Here is a 27,972-nt window from a genome sequence, read left to right as displayed (position 1 = left end):
GTTGTGAGCATTTCTGTTGAGGATTGGCAGTGGGGGTGGGGTGGTGGGTGTTTGGTTTTTATTCCTGTCTGCTGGGTGGTTGCAGGAGGTTTTGGTCACTTCACATAACCCTGGGACACTGTGACTGTCATAAATATGAATCAGTTGCCAAGCATCTGAAGGTAAATCACAAGACCCTGGAGATGCTACAAAATTCCAGCTGATCGGCGCTTCTTCTGGGCTCAGCAGAAGCACTAGGATCAGCACTGAGTTGCTGATCCTGGTGCTTCCACTGAGCCCTGACAGCCCTGCAGCTCCAGCCATCTCTTGCTCAGGCTTGTGCGGTTCAGTTCATTCCCCTCCCCCACTACCACTTTTCTAGGATGGTCGCATACCACCTGCCAGGTGCCAATGTACCACAGGTGGTACCCGTACCACTGGTTGAAAAGCCCTGGACTAGATGACCTCCAAGGTCCCTTCCAACTTTTATTATTATTATTATTATTATTATTATTATTATTATTATTATTATTATTATTATTATTATTATTAATAATAATAATAATAATAATCTTTTATCACTTTTTATCAATTATCCAATTTCTAGAGCTATTAAATGCAGCATAGGAAAGATGGTTTACAGATTCCACTTCTCAGAATGTTTCAAGATGTGTACCAGACCTTGAATAGTACCTGAAAGCAAACTAGTAGCTAATGCTACTTGTGGATCAATAGTATTTATTGTGCCAAATAACAACTGCCATTAATTGCCTGTGCCACCATATTCTGTATCACCTGAAGTTTCTAAACGCTCTTCAAGAGCAGTCCCATGTAGAGCAGTGGTCCCCAACCCCCAAGTTGCAGCTCACTACTGGGCCATGGCCTGTTTAAAACCAGGCTGTGGAAGTGGTGGGCAAGCCCATGCAAATGCATGCAGTTTCACTTGCATGCACAGCAGACAGGGAGCGCAGCCCCATTTCTGAGAGTGGTGTGCGTGCCCGCTACTTGCACAAATGGAGCTGCATGAATGCGCTTGTTCACCCATACACAGAACCATCCCCTCTCCCCTCCCCCCACCGGTCTACAAAGCTGGAAATGTAGAGCATGCTGTAGTAGTCCAGTCAAGAGGTAACCAGCACATGAATAACAATAAGCAGGACTTCTGATCTAAGAACAGGTGCAACCAAACACAATCAGAAGCGGTGTATCCAAGGATATCCCCAGATTGTTCACTTTTTGTCAGAGACAGTGCAACCCCATTGGACAGCATTACAAAACACTGACCTTAATTAGGAGCTTTACATTCTCATGTACAGGCAGGATTTAGAAAAGGTACAGGAACTAGAGATCAAATTGCCAACATACGCTGGATCATGGAGAAAGCTAGGGAGTTCCAGAAAACTGTCTACTTCTGCTTCATTGACTATGCTAAAGCCTTTGATTGTGTGGATCACCACAAACTGTGGCAAGTTCTTAAAGAGATGAGAGTACCAGACCATCTTATTTGTCTCTTGAGAAACCTATGTGCGGGTCAAGAAGCAACAGTGAGAACTGGACACGGAACCACTGATTGGTTCAAAATTGGGAAAGGAGTCCGGCAAGGCTGTATACTGTCGCCCTGCCTATTTAACTTATATGCAGAGCACATCATGAGAAAGGCAGGGCTAGATGAATCAAAAGTTGGAATTAAGATTGCCGGGAGAAATATCAACAACCTAAGATGTGTAGATGATACCACTCTAATGGCAGAAAATGAAGAGGAACTAAAGAGCCTCTTGTTGCGGGTGAAGAAGGAGAGTGCAAAAGTTGGCTTGAAACTTAACATTAAGAAAACCAAGATCATGGCATCCGGCTCTCTCAATTCCTGGCAAATAGATGGGGAAGAAATGGAGGTAGTGACAGATTTTATTTTCCTGGGCTCCAAGATCACTGCAGATATGGACTGCAGCCAAGAAATTAAAAGACGCTTGCTCCTGGGGAGGAAAACTATGGCAAATCTAGACAGCACACTAAAAAGCAGACATCACCCTGTCAACAAAAGTATGTATAGTTAAGGCTATGGTCTTCCCAGTTGCAATGTATGGCTGTGAAAGTTGGACCATAAGAAAGGCTGAGCACCAAAGAATTGAGGCCTTTGAACTATGCTGCTGGAAAAGACTCCTGCGAGTCCCTTGGAGTTCAAGGCGATCAAACCGGTCAGTCCAAGAGATCAACCCTGACTGCTCTTTAGAAGGCCAGATCCTGAAGTTGAAACTCAAATACTTTGGCCACCTAATGAGAAGGAAGGACTCACTGGAGAAGAGCCTAATGCTGGGAAAGATTGAGGGCAAGAGAAGACGACAGAGAATGAGGTGGCTGGATGGAGTCACTGAAGCAGTAGGCGTGAGCTTAAATGCACTCCAGAAGATGGCAGAGGACAGGAAGGCCTGGAGGAATGTTGTCCATGGGGTCACGATGGGTTGGACACGACTTCGCAACTAACAACAACAACATTCTCATTAGATAAAAGTTATTTGCCAAGAGGCAGTTACTATGATCTACACACAAAGGAAGAACTGTTGTATCTTTTAGCAATATAAAACACTGCTGGCCACTGTACTTCATTTTTATTAGCCTTTATCTCTCCTATACTATTCATTATTTAATAGCTCACACTGCGTGAAGTTGTATTATGTCTACCACTAAAATGGCATTTGAGAACTTCTCTAATAGCACACATCTATTCTGTGAAACTGATGGGAATAAATGACCAGATAACAATAATTGGGTGGCAGCAGCATTTTCTGCTCACAGTTGCTCTTTGAGATAGAATAGCTCTTAAGTATGACTGGAGACAGAAATGCAAATTCGCAACAGGGTTGAAAAATACCTTGCAATTGTACCTTATGGGAAACAGAATGAGTGAGCAGTAATAGTAATATTGCTGCTAAATAAAAAATAGGCTGCATCAAAACAAATATAATATCGAAATCATGAGAAGTATGATTTGTGTTCACTAAATTCTTTATTGGCTATATTCCACCTCAACATTGTGTCTACTTCTAAGCATAACAGAAGAATTTAAACAATAGATTAAGAGATGGAATAGATTTAAGAGATGGGCAATAAGTGGATCTGAAAACTAGATTCCATGATAAGAGACTGAAGTAAGTAGAAATGTTTAGTCTTAATAGATAAAGCACTTTTCAAGTTTATGGTAGGCTTTAACACAGAAGGTCTGACCTGTTTTTGATTTTCCAAAAGAGAGATGAGAAATAATGATTTAATCTATTAGAAGGTAGGTTATTATAGAACATTTGGAAAAATTGTTGTTAGCCGCCCTGAGTCCTTCAGGAGATAGAGCGGCATATAAGTCCCATAATTAAATTAAATTAAATTAAATTAAAAAGTTCCTTGTATTAGGAGCAATCTGGTAAAGGAATTAACCAGAGAACTGGCAGATTTCTGTTTACTGGATGCATTCAAGCAGAAGCCATCAGTTACCAGTTAAACCACTATTTAATTTGGGTGCTTGCACTGAGCAGAAGACCAAATCCCATGGCTACATAGCTTCTTCAGCTTTATGATTCTCAGTCTACGAAGATGAGGCCTTAGTGATTAGAACAGGTATCCAGTCTGTAATGCTTGTTACATACTTTTTTCTCCCCTAAAGCTTTAGTAATTAAAAAACTGGAACTATTCTTACCTAGCTTGTAGAGCATTTAGAATTCACACTTCCTCTCTCATCACCTAGTCCTCATTATCAGCTACTAAAGATTCTGATAAGCCATGTGTTCATGACTAATTTGCTGTTTAAATTTTTATAATAAAACCGTATTTTGTATTTCCCTGCATCCAAAGCATGATTTTCTCTTTCTTTTACAATCCTAAAATAAAGGCTTGGTGGAGCTTCTTTTTGCAGACTTCTCAAAATTTTCCTTCTTTGTCAAGCTTTGTGTTGACTTGTTGGGCAGGTGCATCTTTCATTGGACTGAGGACAGGTGCTTAGTTCTGTGTGGGCTGTCAAAGAGGGCACTCTAGGAGTGAGCCCAAACTTGGGGATGGAGCTTTTATGGGTAAAATGGATGCTTTAAGCATCTGCAGTAGTTCATTCTGACTTTAAAAGTGCTGTCTTTTTATATGCAAACTAACTTGGGATTCATATATGCTGAGAGGTCAACAACCGGTTAATAAATATAATAAAAAGAATACCACAGGACCTAACATAAGAAAGACAAGCAGATCAGATGTTCTGTATGCATCCCTCCCTCATAATCTTGAAGCACTTTACAATGTAAGGATCAGGTCCCAGTACGTGTAACCTGGGAGAACCACGCCGCCTGTTAAAAAAAAAACCTGCAAAACTAAACTCTATTCATAAAATCTGTTTAAAAAACCTCATAAAGAATTCACTAAGGGACAGACGACACACAGAGTAAAAAGAGCACCGGTTACATAACTTAAAAAAAAATACTCCCAACTTGAAAATTGCCGTGCTCCTTAAAATATTTAAGGCTGAGGGGGCAACCTACACTCACCTCCAGGGAGTGATTCAATTTAAGCGGGCCTACTTCCAAGCCGAGGTAGAAATGCGTGGCAACTTTCTATTCCGGGAAGACTAATATGGATTCGCCGTTTGCCCTTAAGCCAATTCCCTTCGGTTTTTTCTTCTGCCTCCCCGCCCCCTCGGCTTTCACTACTCGGACGCGAGGCGACGCTCCCTGCCCGCAGCCAGGCCAACCACCGCCGCAGGATCTCGGGGACTGCATCGCACTGGCGGAGAGCGCGCTGCCGCAGCCCAAGGAGTAGGAAGTTCCCGTGGCCGACCAAGCCGGGCAGCTGTCGTCACGTGACGCAGCGCGTGGAGCCGCGCAAGCCGCTCGGCTTGGGTCGACTTCGGGGATCGGCGGCCGCCGTTGCTGTCTTGATAGCGCCACGGTGGCTGCTCGCTTCTCCTCCCCGGCTCGGCGGTTTCCGCGGGTGGCTTCCTCGCCATCCGTTCCATGCAGCCCTTCCGCGGTGGAAGCGTTTCTGCTCCAGGGGCGACGGTAGCAGCGTGAGACCTGCCGTGCCGTAGCCTCGCGCGCCTGCCCGCTTTGGATGGCCCTGTGGGTGCCGCGGACGGCGGGACTACTGTAATATGCTCACTCGGATGAAGTCTGCCGTGGCCAATTTGGTGGGAGGCATCATGTCTGGCAGCTCGGCTTCGGAGCCCGGCGGGGGCTTGGATTTGCCTCCCCGTTTTCCTTACGGCAGACCCGAGTTCCTGGGGCTCTCTCAGGACGAGGTCGAGTGCTCCGCCGATCACATAGCCCGACCCATCCTCATTCTCAAGAAGGAGACCGAGCGCTTGCCCTGGACCACGGGATACGCCGAGTGAGTAGCCGCTGGGGGTAGGCTAGGCTGGGGTTGTCTGTGAAGGCAGAGACGCTCCCCTGGGCCCTCGGTTTGCTTAAGGGAGGCGCCCCGTGCACGCCGCCTTCCTGGCAGCAAGGACGCTGCAGCAGGAGAAGGGGGAAGAGGCGACGGGCCTGTCACCGGCTTGGTGGGAAGAGGGCTGGAAGCAAAGGGGGGCGGGGCGCTACTTTTCTGAACTAAAGGCAGTGCTTAACTTTTCAAATGAGAAGCGCTCAGGCCGGCTTGGAAAAAAAATCTTGCCAAAGATATTGCAACATATCTAGGAAAATATGCTTAATACCAAACCCATTTACTAAATATCAGGTTCAGTTGAAACTTCCTCCCCCAACAAGTCATGGAGTAGCTGTTATATCTTTGTTTTTCTTTCATTTTTTTTCCTTAAGTGAGCGTGAAACACAGTTGGTACGTCAATCGCTGCAGTGTTTTGGCTTTGATTCATCTTTAGTTTGAAGCAAGTCTTTTACCTGTGTGTAGTTTTGCAACCTTGACAGCCAGTTCTGTATACTTGCATGGAAGCAAGCCTCATTCTTAAATTGTTAAGCATATGTAATACATCAAAGTGCTTACTTTTGGCATGTGGTGGGTAGTTGTTTTTGTACATTTGTGCCAAGCAAATGTACAGTTTATAGTACGTAATATTACTGGACTCCTTAAAGAGGGAAAGTACAATAAAGGAAAAAATGAATAAAAAAATAAAAAATCTTGCCATTAGATGTTCATTTCTATAAAAGTCCATCATAGAGCTGTGCCCCCCTCCCACCACTGTTTTGCCTTTGCTTCTGTAGAATAGCATTTAGTCCAGCAATTGGTGTTTGTGCAAGCCCCTGAATTGTTATGGGTGGATAAGATGTCCTGAAAGTATGTGTGTGTTTGTAGGATGATTTAGCATAGTTTTGTTTTCTTTATGTTTTGGTGATGACAAAATGGCATTTAGCTAAAACAAGCCTCCAATCCCATTTTCAGGCCTGTGCTGCAATGATGATATCTAGAATGTTTGCCATTGATCCCTTTCATTCTCAAAATTTTCCATCTTCCCTCCACATGATCCCATGTTGCTGTGAAAGCTGTCCTCCAAAGGTGGAATGAAGGAGACTACAGTCCTTTGCTGGTTTTCCTTTTCCACATTCTTCATCTTTCTGCTTACATGTGTTTTAAAATTATTGTCTTAACTGATTATAACATTTTCTTAAAATTCAAGTACTAAGTTATTGCCACTTTAATTGTTTTAATATAAGAATAAGATGCAGCTTTTCAACTTGTAGCAAATGCCTTGAAAGTCCATATATTGGTTATATTTCTAGGGCTTTAGAGATTTCTGAAAGTTCAGTCAAGGAAAGACGATGAGGAAGAGACAGAATGTTTTGAATTTCATGGTTACCAAATCTGATCCATTTGGTGTACTGTATGTGCGTGTTTTTTGTTGAAAATTTGGAGTGCTACATTACTTTCTCAGTGGCTGATATAAGTAACATAATTTGTTATAAAATATAATAACCAATTTTCTCTGAATATAATAGTGCAGAATGAAAAGTTCAAGAACTTTTCAAGCACCTTTTTTTAAACATGATTTCTTACATGTTGTTGATGTAGTTTTAGAGGCTTACCTTCAAAGATCACCAATGATAGACTAACTTGAGACAGAAGGTTCCCTCTTATCACAGACAAAGCTGTTCAAGATGATTGACAGGAAAAAAAGTATTGGCTGATGTGAGGGTATTTTTATGAGGGGATCTAATTGTCCATTCAGTGGAAAAATTCCTTCATCCATATTATTGACATGTATTCAAGAAATGGCTTTATATTAACCAGTGAATGATGAATAGAATAGAATAGAATAGAATAGAATAGAATAGAATAGAATAGAATAGAATAGAATAGAATAGAATATCTTTATTGTCATTGTGTAATTCACAACAAAATTAAGTACCGGTAGCTCTTGAAATTGTATTAATGTGGGTATTGGTCTTCTGAGCGATTTCTTCAGGTATTTGCCTAAACAATTAGAACTAAGGAATAGGCATACTAATTTTGCCCTTTACTCTTTCTTACTTGCATATTCAGGCATCTGAAAGTGTTCTGTACTTATTGTTGAGCATTTGAGGACAGAACTCCTTGTAATTATGTTTTATTAGAACTCCATGTTGTGCAGGTTTATGTTCAACGTGTGTTCCTTTGAATTTACGATTTCTTTGCATATTATAACAAACTTTGTAGTAGAAATATGGAAAATGGAAAGCTTTCCTCTATATATTTACTGAATTCACAGATTTCTTAATAAATACATATGTAATAGGCTAACTCTATATCCAGATAACCATTGTTCTGAAAACCTATGCACATAATCACCATGTTTCTAGGGGTGAAAAACCATATTCATTATTGTCTGCAAATGCATTCATTTTGTCTATTACTTCTTTATTGTTGCTCTTCACAGGGGCTTTTAAGCAAACTCCCTTGTGACTCACAACACATAGTTCCAGCTTTTAAGAGAGATGACTTGCTACTGTATTGATATCCTTGTATTACTGTCAAACTTCTATTTTTAATGTCCTTATAATTTGAGGGCTATTAATAGTTCTCTACATCTATTTTATGCAGTCTCCTGCTCAGCAATTATAGCAAATGGTGTTCTGCTCATTTTACAAAACAATTCCAGAACAAAAGCTTAAAGTATTAATGTATCATTTCATAACCATGTTTGTATTGACTATTAACTTAAGTGTAGCCCTGGAGTTTTGGGGGTTTCCTAGCTTCACCTGGGTATTTTTTGGAGATTGCCCAAGTTAAAAAAAATCTCTTTGCTTTGAATATTTTAGGTTGTTATAGCATTTGCCTTTCATTAAAGGCAGGGAGATCTTATTACACAGAATTAAATGAAACAACAGCTTTTTTAGATTAAAATGTATTTTATTTATTTATTTGTATTCTGCCTTTATTATTTTTACAAATAACTCAAGGTGGTGGACATATCCAACACATGAAATGAAAATGTATGCCTCTTTAGAGTCTGCACTGCTTGTATGTACAAGATATAAACTGTCAGTTCTGTAACAGAGATGTAAGTGGATTAATATTGTTACATAAAAATGTAATTGCTTTTGTTCAAAGACATACTGTAACATTTTAAAGCTACATTTCATCATGTAGCCAATATAAGTATTGACTTTATCATTAATATTTTTGTGGAAGCACAGTCCCTTTTCTATTTAATGCCCCCTTGGGCATTTGGTACTAGTAGGATTATACCATTAATGTCATTCTTCTGTTAAAATCAGAATAATTTAGAAGAATCAGAAGAAATATCAGAAGAAAAATAATCCCACCGTTCTTAAGTTTTTCCAGAATCTAGACTGTCTATTGTCAATCTCCAAGTCTCAGCTGCAGCTGAGTTACAACCCCTATTGTTGGTTGAGAGTGATAAGAACTGCATCCAAGCATATCTGAAGAATGTGGTTTGGAATATGAAGCTCTTGTGCTGTTCTTATGTCATGTTTGTCCATCATCAAATACATCTCATTTGCCTGCATTTCATTTTCTAAGCTGTAGAAGGCAGATGGTTATTTGCTTTGCCATGGATAACAATAGAAAGGAATCAATCGTTTAATCACGATGCTGACTTACTAGAAATGTGGACTTGTGACATGTTGTTGGGCAGCTCTTTTTTAAGTGCAGAAGATCTGGCCATTTTTTTTACCATATTTTCTGAGGCTGAAAACTATATGATGTCATTGAAATTAGGGATAACTTATTTCTAGGGGAATTCACATGCAAGTGCGCTCTGTTTCTGGTAGGTAATGGTTTGATTAGGAGTATTTAAGATAGGGCTACTTCGCTTCACTTTCAAAAAGCCTTGTTGTATTAAGGAGGAGAGCTAATACCCACCCCCATGTTCTTTGTTTTTGTTTTTAAACACTGTTGTTTAAACTGGCTTTAACTATAACTTTGAAGTCTTCAAAGATTTGAAGTACATTAAAAGCCCAATTAAAAGATTTATGCTCTGATTGGTTCAGGGCATGATTTTTGTTTACCATAACGAGATATTAAAATCTACCCAAATTGTGCGTGTTTGTGTGTTTTTAAAGCTTTGTTTAGTAGTTCATTGAGGGGGATAAGGTAATCTTTGTACTGATCTGAACTGAACTGTGAGTTATTCACATATGGCTAGATCTTCCATCTGTTGAGTGGAGGAGGTTATGTAAGTGCAGTTGATGAATTTGGTGCACTCGGAAGGGCTTTTAATTGGTTGCTTTCTGAAATGCTAAGAAAACCAATTAATGCCACATCAGAGGGATGCAGCTTCCTTGAAAGTATTGTATTTTAAGAATGAGCAGTAAGAGATTCAGTAATATAATGTAGTGTTTATAGAAAACTGATGCTTACAATGGGTGATTATTTGCTAAGAACCTGTTTGACAGAACACCTTGCTTAGTATGGGTTCTTCCTGGATTTGCCAACAAACATTTGGCTTTAGAGAATGTTTACAATAATTAAGCACTGGACAGTTCAGAACAGCCATTATTCTGTTGTAGAGTTAATCCATTTTATGCACAGATCTGGGGAAAATATAATATTCATGCACACTAAGTTGCTTGGGGAGTTAGTAACTAGCCATGAGAAAACTGGTAGATCATGGTTGATCTGAGACTTGTATTCTCTTTATGTACTTGACCATATTGATTTGGCTTCATATCTTCCAAAGGATATGCAGTTTGTGAATAGATGCACTATAATTGTTGAAGTGCTATTTTAGGTGTAATAACCAATCAAAGAATTTGTCTAATTGGAGAAAGATTTTTGACATGAATATATGGATAATTTAGTTAACTGGGTTTTAGAACTTTCGCTGGCTTTATTAGTTAAGGAATTCTTATAGGAGTTACATGATCCATTTCAGTACTTAATAAATAATTTTGAAGAATTTGGACATATATTAATGTCATATCTATGTCTTTGATAGCAGGAAACACATTTTTCTCCACTATGTAATCTACTTGGATATGATTTCCTGTATACCATTATTAAAACCCTCTGTATAAATACAATAATTTAGTCAAGTTTGTTAAAAAAGACTACAGAATCTTTGGTGCATGGTTTTTGTTTGCCAATCATGATAGTTGTTAGATGATCAAAGGAATTGCATTTTTATTGTCATTATTTCTTGCATTTCCTCCAAAAGCTCACTGTGATTTTTATGGAAATATTTATTTTATGATCATAGCAACCAACCTCATGTGTAAGTATCCATAGATGAATGTGGACTTATCCTGAGTCTCTATAGTCCTAATTCATCATCTCAACCACTACACTACCATGAGCCCTTTCCAAGGAAAATTATGTATATTCAGGCTAATTTATAGTTTCCATCATTTTACTCTCACATTAATTATAAATGGAACTGTTTGTGAAAAACGTCAGCATGTATAATTTGTATTTGATCAGAACCTGGTTCTTTCCTAGCTATCATGTTTGTTTTACATACAAGACCTCTCTATACTTGAGCTGTCCTTGAAGACTAAACAAAATTATGTTTATCTACTGGGCACTTTCCTTACTGTCTTAATTTTGCTGTAGGAGCTGCATTGACTATTGATATGTTTCCATGTACAATTCAAAGTGTTGTTTATTATCTATAAAGCCCTATCTCACTCAATACCTAGATATCTATGAGACCATCTTTCCAAGATAAGCTTTGCCTGTTGACTTTGAGTGAACAGAAAATGTCTGTTGAAGATCTCCAGCTACCAAAAGATAAGAGTGGAGGGCACCCCAAAATGGTTATTTTCTGTGGTGGCTTCTCTTCTTTGAAATGGCTTGTTACCTAGAACAAAGATGGCCCCCATTTTCATGCTCCCCAGGTATTTTATAAAAACCTTACTGTTCTAAAAAATCCTTGGAATTTGACTTTCTGTTGGTGCCAGGTGTAAATGCTGCTGCTATTATAACAATTATTATTATATAAGATTATTCTATGGTTTTTGTTATATATATTGCATTGTTGCATTGGCTGTGTTGGTGTTGTATGCTGTCTAAAGTGTTTTAGATTGTGAATAATCAGTCTTTAAGAGAGTTCCTCAATGTGGTTGATGTTTAAATCTTATGATCTGTGAGTCCATGCTGGAGAAGGTTGGTCGTCTATAAGTGGTCAGATATCTTTCAGCTTACACCATTTTTTTATTTTTTCCGTTAAAGCCTTTTTATTTTTGTTTTTAAATCTGTGAATTAAAAAAAATCAGAAACTTATAATGTAATGAATAATTTCTTCAGAATAATATTTATATGCATATTTAATATATTTAAATTGCCAGAAAAATGTCCTGAATCAAGTTTTGTAAACATTCCTAAAAAGAATGTTCCTAAAAGTTCTTTTACATAAAAAGAACAGATCACATTTATGTATGCTTTGTGTTACAGAATTGTTTTTGTTAGGAGGATGGTTCTTGGCAATTCCACAGTTGTGGAACAAGGCTTGGCATTGCATCTTGCACCACATCTCTTAGTAAGGTTCTGTTTATTAAGCTTTTTAGAATTATGAAGGCTACTTTATCTTGATGTGCAGTACAAGAAAGGAAATTTCTGCTTTACCTTCTTGTAATATTTTGCTTTCTGTCCCACTACTTTCTGTCAGCATGATTTAACCTTTCTCTTCTTCCTCCCCAGTGATATTACTTGTACTATATGCTCCAGTTGTCATTATAGATTCATAACTGTTTGATATCAATTATTGCTACTTCACTGTGTTGCTAATGATGGCTGAGTAACATGATTTGTCAAGATAAATAAAACTACAGCCAAATGAGACATTATCTTTTGAGAATGGCAGCTCCTCGTTCTCCCTTCATGCTTTGATGTCAAAGGAATAAGTAAAAGAAAATCTCATTTAAGATGTCTTTGAATTTAGCCATTTATATTTTGTTGATTATTGCTTTTCATTGATCTGCATGCTAGTTAGTATGTAAATAAATGCTCAAATACAGATGAATAGATAGAAAGAAGCTCATGTATGTGGAAAGCATTGTTGCTGGTATTGGAAGCAGAAATATAGAAGTCTGCTAACTTTATTAGTAAGTCTGGAGATGTTCACTTTAGCCATTGTGTTGGTGTTTTTAATCAACTTATAATTGAGAAGCTAATTTATTGGAAAAAAATTATACTCAGTAGCTAGATGCCTTTTCTGAGGAAAAGGGATGGAAAACAGCTCATTTTTTTTTTAAATACGACATCTTTTTTTCATACAATTCAATAGTATTTATTCAACAAACGTGGGGGGGCGGAGCCAGCTGTCAGAGCGGGCAGCTGTGTGAACGGAGCTCTCTCCACGCACAACCTCTCACCCAGCGTTCGCGGGGGCTTTTCGGAGCTTCAGGAGGTCCTGTAGGGACATCCGAAGTTGCAGGCAGCCCGGAGAACCTTCATGAGCGGCGGTTCGTGTTGGAGATCCGGAGAAAGTCTGATGCGAGCGAACCGGGGAGAAGGAGGCCAGTAATGGCCAACATGAAGATCTGACAGAGGGATGGAGCTAGCACTTATTCAGCGGGACAACGGTAGAGCGGAGCTGACGGAGAGTATATCCGAATATTTAATAGGAAGCGCTTGAGAAAGAGGTACTGGTTTGAAGTGGGTGCCTCACGGAGAGGGAATAAGCGGCGATAGAAGTCTCGAGGGAGGCGTTTGGCAAAAACAGCAAGAAAAAGAAATTCGAAGACTATATGACTGCATTCTAGCTGGAGATAAATTACAACAGGTCAAAGTCTGATCTTGGAGCCTTGGAGACTGAACTCTTGATTGTCGGGCGTGGAAAGCGATCAACTTGGTTTATCCTGGTCTATCCTGGTAAATTTTGAACTTTTGAACTTTTGAAATTTTACTCTACTTGTCACGGGCGGCCATTTGACATAGCAATTTAGCAACTGGAGGTTTGTTTAGTGGGACACCTACTGGTCTTTGACAGTAGAGGAAGACGGAAAAGGTGTTAACCTCTGCGCCGGAAACGGGGTAAAAAAAAAAAAAGAACGTGACTTTGAATATATCCAGACATATATATTACAGAATTCTATTATATAAATTGCTTAGTTGGTAATAAGTATCTGGTTGTAACTGTTATATATACTTTTTGTCATAGAGTTAAAAGGTTTATATAAGATTCAGGGTATTACATACTGATAAAACGCGTGTTACAACCGGGAAAACATGACAAGTATTTCGGGAGCAACTAAGCCTAGCGCTGGCAAAAAGGCGGCAACACAGGGACAAGGGATGGCCTCAAGTCCCTCCAATCAGAAATCTATAGAGGATATGCTGCAAAGGGAAAGATCTAACTCAAATTCTTTTAAAGATCTACATGCCCTTTTGCAAAACTTACACGAGGTAATGGCCAAAAATCATGAGGAGATGAAGAGAGAAATAGGCCAAATAAGAAACGACACTGGTGAATTAAAGGGGAAAATCCAAGCGATAGATGATAAATTTGAAGGGATTCAACAACAATTAGTCAAAAATGAACAAAGACTTCAAGATATGGAAGCTAGAATGGAAAAAGAGGAAAAGAGAGTAGATGATTTAAATGAAACACTTCTTCAGGCTAATAAGGAGTTAGAGACAACAGTCATTTTTCTGGAAGCAGAAAAGGCTGCTCATTATTTACGCTTCCAAAATGTTCAAGAAAAAAGAGGGGAAGATTTGTTGGTCATGATGGCAGAACTGATGGCAAAGGCACTCGGTGTAGGGAAGGAGGAAATGCTGGCGGAAATTGATGAAACATACAGGGTTCAAACTAATTATGCGAGAAGGCACAACCTCCCAAAAGAAGTACATGTAAGGCTAGTTAAAAAATCAATTCGGGATGAGCTTCTGCATAGATCTAGAGAGGAACCATTAGAATTTCGGGGCCAACCAATTACCATCCTTAAACAGATACCTAAAAGGATGAGGGATCTGAGACGTGGCTATCAATTCTTAACATCTAAATTAATTAGGGAAAATGTAAACTTTAGATGGCTAACTCCAGAGGGTATTCTAGTCACGTGGCAGGATAGAAGGCATAGACTGGACACGATAGAGAAGGCAGAAGATTTTTACAAACTCCACTTCCATAGCCAAGAGGAAGCAGATTTAGAAGATCAAGATGGAAGGGAGGTAAGAGAAAGAGACACAATACGAGTAGCAATGGATGGGAAGGTCTTAGCAACAGAGGATAGAAGGAACAAATCTGGAGAGTTAACAGAGAAACATGGAGCCAGAGACAAGGAAGACAGAGAGCCCCGAATCACGAGATCTACAAAAACCAGAAATAAGTAAGATGAAGGGAGGTGAGTGTAGTATTATGTCTGTGAATATTAATGGACTGAATTCGCCAGTGAAAAGGCGGAAATTTTTTAATAGGCTTATTCACCAACAACTGGATATCGTTGCAATACAAGAAGTCCATATAAAGGAACAACAAAAATATTTGTTAGTACAACCAAAAATAGGGAATCTATTCGTTTCCTTAGACCGACACAAAAAAAAGAGAGGAGTGGCATTATATGTAAACCCAAAATTGATAGCAAAACAAATCTATAATGATAAAGAGGGTAGAATACTGATAGTCGAGGTTGTAATAAATCATAGGAAGGTCATGATGGTAGAGATATATGCTCCAAATCATAACCAAGAACAATTTTTTAAAACACTTCACAATAAGATATGTAGCATTGATTATGGGGAGATCTGCTTAATAGGAGATTTTAATGCTATCCTAGATATAAATTTGGATTATATGGGTAAGACGCTTAGGAAAAAGAAGAGAAGAACTCTACCGAGATCTTTTCTCAACTTGGCTAATGACCTAAATATCCAAGATGTCTGGAGGGAAAGAAATCGTAAGGCTAGACAATATACATACTACTCCAATCGACATAACTCATGGTCTAGAATAGACATGGTATGGATGACGAAAGAAATTAGTTCTGAAATAGACGAGGTGCATATAGCGACAGGTACTTGGGCAGATCACAATCCTATTAAACTTAGCTGGAAAGGCTCCAAAAAAATACCCAGATGGACGCTACAAAGAGCAATCTTAAAAGAAGACGAATTTAAATCTAAGATGGAGAGGGAACTAAGTTTTTTCTTTAAGGAAAATAAAGCTATAGACACCTCAGTACAAAACAATTGGGATACAGCCAAGGCAATGATGAGAGGGGTAGCGAGGGCATATATGGTATACAAAAACAAGGGGAAAAGACAACAACGGGAAAGATTAGAAGGGGAATATAAGAGTTTAGAAGTTATACTCCAACAAGATCCACAAAAAGAGAATATCAAACAATCTATGGACTTGATTAAACACAAGCTTAATATTTTAGACAAAGAGAAATTAGCACAACAACTGAGAAACACGAAACAAAATTTTTTTGAAAATGCAAATAAACCGGGCCGTTGGCTCGCATATAAATTGGGAAAACAAAAGGGAAAAAACTGGATTCGCGAACTACGAGATGAGAAAGGGAGAATATTCCACCAGGAAGAGGAAAAAAAAATCATAGCCCAGGAATTTTATGAGCATTTATACAAAGAAGATAGCCAGGCAAGTGTGGAGAAAATGGAGGAATATTTTCAAAAAGCCAAACTACCCAAGGTCACAGAAGATACCAGAAATATGCTAAACGAGGAAATTCGGCTATCTGAGGTGATAAAAGCTATCAATGCACAAAAGAACAATAAAGCATCGGGCCCTGACGGTCTTCCGTCAGAAATCTATAAAGAACTACAAAATATCTTAGCACAACCCCTAGTGGAGGTATTTAACGCAGTGTTAGAAGGCGCAAGAACGCCTAAATCTTGGTCGGAGGCAGACATAGCCCTTATCCCGAAAGATAATACGGACCATACATTAATCCAAAATTATAGACCCATATCACTTCTTAATTCGGACTATAAGATATTTACATCAATTATAGCGGAACGATTGAAACGATTTCTGAACGATTTCATACACATAGACCAGAATGGTTTTCTCGCTAAGAGACACACTAAGCACAACATTAGAATAATATTAGATATGTTGGAGTACTATGAATTACATAGTGGACAACAGATGGCATTACTTTTTTTAGACGCCCAAAAGGCATTTGACAATGTTAAATGGTCTTTTTTGCACCAACAACTTAGCTTCATGAATATGGGTGAAAAATTTATAAATATAATTAGGGCAATTTATGACAACCAGGAAGCAAAAATAATTATTAATGGGGAAGCATCTAGGAAGTTTCAAATTCAAAAGGGAACACGGCAAGGCTGCCCCTTATCACCATTGCTGTTTATATTGACACTTGAAGTATTAACGAGAATTATAAGAAACGACCCAAAGATAAAAGGATTAACCATTAAAAAGGAAACCTTTAAACTTCAAGCATTCGCGGACGATCTGGTTTTTATTATGGAGGATCCATGTCAGACGGGACCAAATCTATTGGAAGAACTATCTAAATATGGTGAGGTTGCCGGACTGCGAATAAACAGAAATAAGACCAAGATGATTGTCAAAAATATGACTAATAAACAAAAAGAAAATCTGGCTGGAATCATGGATATAGAAATAGTCAAGAAAATAAAATATCTAGGGATTAATATTACGGCTAGATGCACCTCACTCAAAAAAGATAATTATGATAATGTAGTGAATCAAATAAAAGGTGATCTGGAAAGATGGGGAAATCTAAAACTCTCATTATTGGGAAGAATCGCTGTCATTAAGATGAATATTCTGCCTAAAATCCTGTTTCTGTTTCAGAATATCCCAATACAACTCGATTCTAAGTTTTTTCGAAATTTGAATAAATTATCATTAAATTTTGTTTGGCAGGGGAAAAAACCAAGAATTAAATTGAAATATTTACAGGACACGAAGGAAAATGGGGGTTTTGGATTGCCAGACTGGGAATTATATTACCACGCCGCGGCTCTGAGTTGGATTAGAGAATGGGTAATTTTGAGAAATAGAAGACTATTAACTTTAGAGGGTCACGATTTGCAATATGGCTGGCATGCTTTCCTATGGACGGAGAAACAAGGTCTTTTCTCACATTTTCAAAAACATCGGATCAGGCAAGCGTTACTTAATACCTGGAAAAAAATTAGATCTCACAATTACACTAAAGTACCGGTCTGGCTATCCACCCTTGAAGCGATTGTTTACCCAAATCTATTTGATTTGGGTAACATAATTTCATACAAGGATATTCTGAATGAGGAGGGGGAATTGAAACTTAGGAATGAACTAGAATTACAAGGTATAAAACTCGATTGGTGGGCCTACTTACAAATCCAATCAAGATTTAGGAAGGATAAAAAAGAATGGGGGATATATACCTCTGAAACAGCATTGGACAAAATATTATTGGGCCCAGACTCTAAACAAATAAAGAATTTATATAAATTGCTTTTGGGATATAAGCTGTTTGAAGAGCAAGTGAAGGATCCCATGTTGATTTGGGCTAACAATTTAGGACATAACATTGACTTAGGTACTTGGCAAACAATTTGGGACAGAAATAAAAGGATAACACTGGCCTCATCGTATAAAGAAAATTTATTTAAAATGTTTTATCGATGGCATCTTCCCCCAGCCCGTCTAGCAAAAATGTATACAACAGCATCTCCCAAATGTTGGAAGTGCTCTGAAGAGATAGGCACATACTTCCATACGTGGTGGTCTTGCAGTAAAACACAAAAATTTTGGAGAATGATTTGGATTTGGCTGAAAGAAATATTAAAACAAGATATTGAGTTTAGTCCAGAACTTTTCTTGTTGGGAATTACGAAAGAGAAATATCCTAAAGATGTGCTATATTTAACGATCCATATTATCACAGCAGCTAGAATGTCATTTGCACAAAAATGGAAAAAGAATGAGATCCCAGGAGAAAAAGAGGTTATTAGGAAAATTTGGGATTGCGCAGAAATGGACAAACTAACTTTGGAACTAAAGAATAAAGATCAATCAGACTATTATAGAATTTGGAACAAATTGTATCTTTGGAGGGATAAAAAGAAAGGTCTCTAATAGGTTTTACAGACTAGCTCATTGTCTTAAATATTCTGTTATTTCACTGATTTGTAACTTAAGTGTATTTAAGTGTATCTTTGATGTACATATATACATGTATATATATATATTTGAACATTGTAGACAAGAAGGTTTGTCAGCCCGCTGGTACTGTGTCCAATGTTTTTAAACAATAAACTTAATAAAAATTTAAAAAAAAAATAGTATTTATTCAACAAACGTGTTGTCTGAGTTTATCATTCAATAATACAAATTTAATTCCTAATCCTTTATTCTTTTCTCCAGCCATTGATAAAATAAGTCCCAAGTTTGAAAGTATTCTGTTTCTTCTTTTTCTTTCAACATCATATTAAGTCTGTCCATTTCCACACATTCTAGTATTTTTTAAAATTATTTCTTCCTCTGGTGGTATTTCTTCATTTTTCCAATATTGTGCGAATATGATTCTTGCCAATGTTATCACATGTAAAATCAAGTATACACTTTATCAGTCTTTTCTGCCATTATACCTAGTAAAAAACGTTAAGGTTTAAAATCTACATGTTTTCCCAACATCTTTTCTAGCCAAGTATGTATTTTTGTCCAGTACCTCTTTGCTTTAAAACATGTCCACCATACATGATAATAAGTACCTGACTTATGTTTACATTTCCAACATCTATCTGACATATTTGTAAACATTTTTGCTAATCTTGCTGGTGGCAAGTGCCATCTATAAAACACTTTATATGGGTTTTCTTTATAAGAAGTTGACATTGTCAATTAGTAATTTCTTTCCCACAGGTTTTGCCATTTTTCTAAATCTATGTTATATCCAAAATTTCTTGCCCATATTATCATTGTTTCTTTAACTTGTTTATTTTCCATTTTCAAATTCAATAAAAAGTTATAATTTTTTTTAATTAGTTTGTCATCAGAGGTTAATAATGTCTGATCCCACAAGGTCTGCTCTTTATAAAATCTGTACAGTTTAACGTCTTTATCATATCTAGCTTGCATTTGTAAGTATGCCCACCATGATAGATCCGTACTCTGATTTTCCATCACTTGTTTAGATTTTAAATTCCCTTCGGAATTTAGAATCTCTCTATATGTCCATATTTTCTGAAAGTTGACTAAATTTGGATGTACAAATGCTTCCATTGTTGAAAGCCATCCTGGAATTTTCAAGTATATTTTACAGTTTATTTTTTCCCATGTTACTTGCAATGCATTTCTTATATAGTGGTTTTGAAAATACTTATGAATTTTGTTTTTCCCATACCATAAGAAAGCATGCCAACCAAGTTGTAAATCATGTCCCTCCAAATATAACAACCTTTTATTTTTAAGAGTTATCCATTCTTTTACCTTTGTTAGTACAGATGCTTGATAATATAAAACCCACTCTGGCAAGCCAAAACCTTGATTTTCTTTCTTGTAGCATTTTTAATTTAATTCTAGCTTTCTTTCCTTGCCAAATAAATTTCAAAATTAGTGAATTTAAATGTTCAAAAAAATTATTTCTAATTTTATAAGTATTGAAGGGTTCTGGAAGAAAGGGAAATTGTTTAGTTTAATTGTTGCTTTCTTGCTTTTTGTAATCGGCTTTTGCACCAGGGAAATCTCATTCAAGTGTGGGAAACATATACATGGATGGGATATACTGAAGGAGGGAATAAGGGAGTGTACAGGAATGATTGATGTCTTCTTTATGGTATAATGACTCTGTTGTCTGATTTTCATTGGCTAACGAAGTTTATAAACCAATGCTACCAACTTTCTAAGGTGTGGCACTTCTGGATGTAACCCTGCCAGCATTCCAGATTGTTGGCCACCCAGTTGCTTAATTTGATCAAATAAAGTGCTGCTTGATCAAGAAGTCTCTGCTTGGGTTTTCTGATTAGATTGATATGGTATCTCAAGTTTAAGGAAGAGACTTACATTTCCATTTGAATTAGAAACAATATTTTTGGTATTATATTCATTTTCACCATAGCAATTCTTTCTAACATCGACAATTGCAAGTTTTTCCATTTTTCCAGATCCAGCCTTATTTGGTTCAGTAATTTTATATAGTTATTTTATTGCTGAACATCTTGCTGTTAAATATATTCCCAAGTATTTAATCTTTTTGACTATTTGTAGTTCTATTTTTCTGACATTTGTGGTGTTTTTTTGTTTATCTGTAAGATTTTTAACTATCACTTTAGTTTTTTCTCTGTTTATTTTCAGTCCTGCTATCTCTCCATACTCTTCTATCTTTTCCAATAATTTAGGAATCATCTCTAAAGTTTCCTTTAAGATAAATACCAAGTCAACTGTAAATGCTTGCAGTTTATATGTTTCACCTTTTTTTTAGTCCTTTAATTTCTGCATCTTGCCTAATATTTCTATTTAAAACTTCCAAGGTTAGAATAAATAACAATGGAGATAGTGCACATCCTTGTCTTGTACCTTTTCTTATCTCAAAGTTCTCTGTATAGTCTCCATTTACAATCACTTTTAGTTTTGTTTATAGTATATCATTTCAATCATATTTATAAAGTTTTGTCCAAAGTCCATTGTTTTTAGATGTTGAGTCATAAATTGCCAGGAAACATTATCGAACGCCTTTTGAGCATCTAAGAATACTAGTGCCAATTGTTTCCCTGGATGCATTTCATAATATTCCAATATATCCATTATAAGTCTTAAATTATCTTTAATTTGTCTCTTTGGTAAAAATCCATTTTGATCTGGATGTATAAATACAGTTAAAAATCTTTTCAGTATCTCCGCTATTATTGAAGTAAAAGTTTTATTATCCACATTTAGTAATGATATCGTTCTGTAATTTTTTATCTGTGTCAAATCTGAATCTTCTTTTGGTATTAAAGTAATGTTTGCTTCTGTCCACATCGACTATGAAGGCTACTCCATTTCTTCTGAGGGATTCTTGCCCGCAGTAGTATACCTGATGGTCATCTGAATTAAATTTACCCATTCCTGTCCATTTTAGTTCGCTGCTACCTAAGATGTCGATGTTCAGTCTTGTCATCTCTTGTTTGACCACGTCCAGCTTTCCTTGATTCATGGATCTTACATCCCAGGTTCCTATGGAGAGAAAATCTTTACAGCATCAGACTTTCCTTTTACCACCAGACACATCCACAGCTGAGCGTCCTTTTGGCTTTGGCCCAGTTGCGTCATTCTTTCTGGCGCTACTAGTACTAGCCCTCTGCTCTTCCCCAGTAGCATATTGGACGCCTTCTGACCTGAGGGGCTCATCTTCCAGCGTCATATTGTATTGCCTTTTGGTACTGTCCATAGGGTTTTCATGGCAAAGATACTGGAGTGGGTTGCCATTTCCTTCTCTAGTGGATCACGTTTTGTCAGAACTCTCTGCTATGACCTGTCCGTCTTGGGTGGCCCTGCACGGCATAGCTCATAGCTTCTTTGAATTACGCAAGCCCCTTCGCCACGACAAGGCAGTAATCCATGAAGGGGCCAACTGCTTTAGGCTAATCCTAATGTTCCAGGGGACGCGGTGGCTCAGTGGGTTAGCACACTGAGCTTGTCGATCAGAAGGTCAGCAGTTTGGCGGGTCGAATCCCGAGTGCCGCGTAACAAAGTGAGCGCCTGTTACTCGTCCCAGCTTCTGCCAACCTAGCAGTTCGAAAGCACGTAAAAATGCAAGTGAAAAATAGGGACCACTACGGTGGGAAGGTAACAGCGTTCCATGCACCTTTGGCGTCTAGTCATGCCAGCCACATGACCACGGAGACGTCCTTGGACAAGCGCTGGCTCTTTGGCTTTGAAACGGAGATGAGCACCAGCCCCTAGACTCAGAAACGACTAGCACGCATGTGCGGGGAAACCTTTACCTTTACCTTTAATGTTCCAGTTACTTTAAAGATGTAAAAAGCCCTCTGTTTTCAAATAGTTTCTGTTGTAGTTATATCCAGGGTCAGAAGATATTGTAGAAAATCTTTTCTGGCATAGAGTCACATAAAGTTCTTTTGTTTATACCCGGTGTTGTTTTAAGGTCAAGAGCATCTCAAGTTCTTTCAGTATTTTGGTATTGTTGTAATATCTCCTTTCACCACTAGATGTCCTTATTTACTGTATTGTCTATATCCGGGTTTAAAAAGTTCTTTTTAAGTTGTTTTCTCATAGAAATTTAATAGAAAAAGATTTTCCATGCTATTAGAGTTAATTAAATTTTCTTTAAATCAGTCCGAATTCCATTTTTATATATTTTTTAAATATTCCTTAATTTCATTCCCCCTGCTTATAATTTCTTGCCACTTTTAACTCCCTGGGGTCTTTGCTTTGGAACTTTTTTCCAATCGGGGGGGGGGTGTCTCTATTTCCAAGTACATAAGGAAGAGGAATAAAAAAAATGGTCTCACCCAGTTCTCAGCACATTGTTGACAGTTACCTATTCTGCGGCTTGCCACAGCTTGCTTTTTCCTCAGTTGTTGATGACTTGGGCTGCCTGTGCCTACAGGCAGCCTTTCTTCTGTCCTTTTGAAGAGGTTCCTCGGTTCATTTGGACCAACCACCATCTGGCCGAAACTCCCAAAGCTTCCCTTCTTCGTTGCTTCTCCAGGGCAACTTTCCGACCCCTTGGGGTCTCCAGACAAAGCGAAATCGGGCTGAGAAGCCAGAGCTCCAGTTTCTTCCACCCATTTCGTCATGACATCCTTCGTGAATCCATAAGCTGACATTTCTTATTGAGGTGTCATTATCAAGGGAAGCTTAGAGGACTTCCTCATTCATTTTATAAAGTTAAATCCAGAGCTTAGCATTATGCCTCTTTTTTCACCCTAGAAGATGATTGGAGAAAAAAAGAATAACAGCTGCTATTTTACCAAGCTAGGGATCTGGAAGCTAAATCTGCTTTTAAAGTCTACCCACTGGAGTCTTCAAAACAGCACCTGTTGTGTCAAAAGTCCTATTTAAGATGAAGATCTTATTTGCTTCTCTTCACTTAAAAATCTAAAGCGTGATTCCAGTTAACATTTTTAACAGACACATTTGTTATGCAGGTGTACTATTAAAAATCAGGGTTGCTGATAGTTGACAGAAAAGAGGGAAATCAAATAAAAGGAACCATCCTAATCAAACTCAGGACCTAACTAAGTCTCTAACCTGTTTCCATGATGGTAAATAGGATGTTTATAGTGAGTGCAGGTGATGAATATAGTAGCCCCTTACCATTGCATCTAATCATGAAGTTATCACATACAGTAGTCTTTCTTGATGTTATCACTGATAACTTTATCCTCTGAGTATTTGTTGAATCCCCTTTAAGACAATTTGTTGCTGTTACTGTAACTTGTGAGAATGAATTCCCTACTTTAATTACATCTGTAAGGGTCATGGGCCACAGTGAATTTCAGAGTAAGAAAAATGCACATCCTTTGAAATAAATACAGATGGTCAAAATGATATTAGGCAACATGGCAGTTTACTTTTTATACAATACATAGAATTCTAATTATTGCAAAGAAAAACCTCCCCAAAATTGTTTCCAGACAAAAATGTTATTTAGATATTTTATGTACAGGTTAGGCAGGAATAGATTTATTTATTTATTTTTGAGCTAGTTGAGACATACAGGTTTTTTGTTTTTTTTAATCCCATTTATATCCCGCCCTTCTCCGAAGACTCAGGGCGGCTTACAATCTAAAGCACAAATCAATGTGCTTAGCAATACAATCTTATGTTCAATTAAAAGATGACAACAGCTAATGCTTGTGTAGTATTATTTTAAGCAGACTGTGTTTTTCTGTTTTGTGACTTACATGACGTTTAGAGCGCATTTTATGGCCAATTCATGCAAAACTCCACATAATCCCAAAGGGTTCACATACTTTTTCTTGCAACTGTATCCATGAATATACTGGCTGTCAGTAAGAGAAAACAGAACAAATGAAAAGAAGATGATTTCTGACCAGATAAGAGAACTAAGAGTTGCTGTTTATCCAGTGTAGTCTACAGAAGTTGAACCTGCTGATTCATTTGAAGTTCTGCGAAGATTAACTACTGCTTCAAGGTCAAAAAAGGGCTCTAGAGCAGAGTTCACCAACCTTTGTTGGTTGGTGGACTGGAGGAAAAGGGAGGGGGAAGCATTTTACATGCGTGCGTGCATATGCGCATGGGGCCGCGAGCACATGTGCGCCGCAAATGGGGCAGGACTAGTGGCACAGCACCTTGTTTCTGCACCCTGTGGCATGGCAGCGGCCATTTTTGCATCTTGTACGGTGGTGGTCCATTTTTGCGCCCTGCGGTGCGGCAGTGACCCATTTCCGCACCCCGCAGTGCGACAGCTTTCAATTTTGCACCTTGTAGCATAGCAGCAGCCCATTTTTGTGCCCTGTGGCACAGCAGCACTTTGTTTCCGTGCCCTGAGGCACAGTGGTGTCCCATTTTTGTGCCCCAAGGTACAGCAGCAGCCTCTTTTTGCCACCTGTGGCGCTTGCGCAAATGAGGGGGTGTGCATACACACATGCATGTACTGGCCAGACTGCCCTGCAGCCCGGTGGCCAGCAGGCCACTGCCCACTACTGGGCGGTGGCCCACAGGTTGAGGACCCCTGTTCTAGAGAGTGTAGCAGTGCTATTTAGATGCTTCCTAGCTAAGTCTTAATTTGGCACAATCTTAACCACTTAGAGCCTGACGTTGATGGCAGTTGGCAACAATAATAGGTCATAATTCAGTTCACTTTATTTGAATTCAGTGTATTAATTGAAAGATATTTTTAATTGTCACAATAAATACATTGTGACACTTTTTACTTCTCTCTTACTTGCTACCCTAAAATAGACAATTGTGCTTCAGATCTATCCATCATTATTACAACATCTTGCAAATCAGAGTTTTTCTGAATGAAGAAAGAAACAGCAATTTCGATTGGATCCATTGAAAACATGATATTTGTCTGTAAATTATTCTCTTAAGTTCATGTTAACTTCTGTTGATCATGTTAACTTTTGTTTTTGTTTTCTCTTTGTTCAGCAAAAATCCAGTGTTGAATTTTGGAGAACTTGAAAGATTCTCTCCTTCATTGCCTTGCATTTTGATTAAATTTTGTTCTTCAGTAGTCTTTTCAGAACCCATTCCTATTTCATTTCTATCTATCCCCTCTGACCCAAATCAAATCTCACCTCTCTCTGGATTCTGCCATCCTCCCTAAAGGGAGGGGGGATGTGCCCGCGGGTTTATTGCCTCTGCTTCCTATATCCGCTACAATGTAACCTCTTGCTTTCGTTTATTACCTCTGTGTCCACTACTCACTACGGTGTAACAATTTGCTTCCTGCGTTATCTCTCTCTCTCTCTGAACTTTATCTCCCTAAACTGTCAGCTAGAACAAGGGAGGGAATAAGAAATGTATCCTCAGTGCCTGGTTTATTTCTATGCACTCAGAGGAAGGTGTGAAGAGCCTCCGACCAATACTGTGTGAATTGGAGACGGGCCGATGTTAACTCCCCATTTCCCACGATGGACCTAACACCTGGGGATTGGCTGTCTCATACTGGCCAGGCGGACTATGGGGTGGAGTTTTACTTGGGGATACCTTAATTTATTGTTCTGCGCAGGAAATCTCAGATCCTGTCTATTATGCCTGCTATCAACTGCTTTTAATAAAAGTTCCTGTTGGAAGAAATTGTTTCCAAGAGTTCTGCTATCTTAAGATGTGGGGTCGAAGTGGGTCCTGACAAGTCTTTACGTTATTAATTTTGTTGAAATTCCCCTCACAGTCACTGTTTTTTGGCAGTTAATGAGGAAGCAACCTTGAACTCTGTAAGTAGTCTGATACGACTTTAGGTCCAGGAAGCCTTCATTAAAAAGTCACAGACAAAACAGAAAACAAAAGCCTTAATTTAAAATACCACATGTTTATGTACTTTTCTTCTTAAAATTAATTATTTTGAAACTGGAAATATTTATTTTGCAAAACTATTTGATAAAACGTAGTTGTAAGCCCAAAGATTTCTAGATTTTTTCTTTGAGCTGCTTTCCACTGTCATGTTCAGACAATTTTGGTTTGCTACTTTCATATTCATTGTCCACAGAAGACAAATATGTTTAATCTCACTAGTTATTTATTGCCTCCATTTTTCAAAGTATTTCAGCTTGCCAGGATATTCTGTGGCAGATCTCTAGTGACTGTGTTGGAAAAGCAGGAATTCAAGGATAACCCTGAGTGAGAAATTGATGAATATCAAAAGTTTTCAGGAAATCTCAACAAACCCATTAGTTCCTTAATACATTATAACTATTAATTGATAAGATACTAGTAATTTGTCTAAAATGTAACCTGCATGTGCATAACCAGCCTCTTCCCTTCTTCCTCACCCTAGCCCCAATGTAAACATCAGTCTTATATCAGTCATCACTTGTGCATCTGATGAAGCATGTTGCATAGCTTATGTCTTTTAATAAAATTGATTAGTTGAAAGATGCTATCAAACACCTTCTAATTTTTGCCAACATAGACTAACAGAGCTCTTCTCCAGCAACAATCTGGAATCTGTGTACCAGTCATAGATCTCTATTACGTTTGCTATAATAACATAAAACAATAGTTTATCTTGTTTTAGAATACCCTTTCCTTTATATTTATTGCAGAATTTGATTCATTGCTAATTTCATTCATGACCAGTTGCATTAAAGTGTTGATTAATTTATTTACATATCCTGCTTTTATTATTTTTATAAATAACTCAGGGCGGCAAACATCCTCCTTTCTCCTATTTCCTCTACTACAACAACCTTGTGAGCTGAACTGGGCCGAAAGAGAGTAATTAGGTCAAAGTCACCACCTGGCTTTTATGCCTAAGATTGGAATAGAACTCACAATCTCCTGATTTCTACCTGCTGCCTTAACCACTAACCAAACAAAATATACCAGTTTCTTCAATAATTTTGCCCCTAGTTTCTGTTTGCAGTTGAATGAAACAGGAACACACAAAGTAAGTTGATACACAAACAGCAAAGAAATTTGCAACAATTATTCATGTAAATCTTGCCTATAGCTACCCAAAACCTTTTCATCTAAGCAGCCAACAAAGTTAAAGCTTATATGTTTACTAAATCTACTCCAATAGAGATTGTAATTCTTGGGGGACATGTTTTTAGCAAGCTGGAATTCATGTTAAAGTTTGTCCTGATTTAGCATTATGCTAAAACCTAGCTTTAATTTATTAGATAGTATTGTTTTGAATGTTGATTGCATGCCAAGCTAAGAAGTTCCAGATCAAGAAATATAGTCCACATCCCCATGATCTCTCAATCATGCAGAGATTACACAGCGCTCTTCCAGTTGATTGATTGGTTGATGATATGCTATCAAGTCCTTTTCGACTTCTAGCAATCACATAGACTTCTCCTGTAAGAAAAAAAAAACCCATGGAGATTTCTCCTTCAGTTAGTAAAAGAAAAAAGGTTTGATCATATTTTCAACAGAGACAGAAGTATAGAAAAGCTAGAGAAAGAAGCTGAGTAAAGATTGGGGATTCCAGGTAACCTTGGAATAACAAAAGCTTATAGCAGTTCAAGGAAGAAAGAGCATCATTTTGC

General features: G+C 38.0%; 1 protein-coding gene across 1 annotated transcript in view; it reads left to right on the top strand.

Moving 5' to 3' along the window:
* The first annotated feature begins 3,975 nt into the window (after positions 1-3,975).
* Positions 3,976-27,972, top strand: part of PPM1H (protein phosphatase, Mg2+/Mn2+ dependent 1H) — a 114,512-nt gene continuing 90,515 nt past the window's right edge. Inside the window, exon 1 of the mRNA XM_081330952.1 lies at positions 3,976-5,334. Within this exon, the coding sequence (XP_081187078.1) occupies positions 5,099-5,334 (236 nt within the window). The 5' untranslated portion in view covers positions 3,976-5,098. The remainder of the gene's footprint in view (positions 5,335-27,972) is intronic.

The sequence above is a fragment of the Vipera berus genome (genome assembly GCF_964194415.1).
Source record: "Vipera berus genome assembly, chromosome: 6".
Classification (NCBI taxonomy): domain Eukaryota; kingdom Metazoa; phylum Chordata; class Lepidosauria; order Squamata; family Viperidae; genus Vipera; species Vipera berus.
Note: the sequence above shows the minus strand (reverse complement) of the source record. Positions and strands in the feature narration are given on the sequence as shown.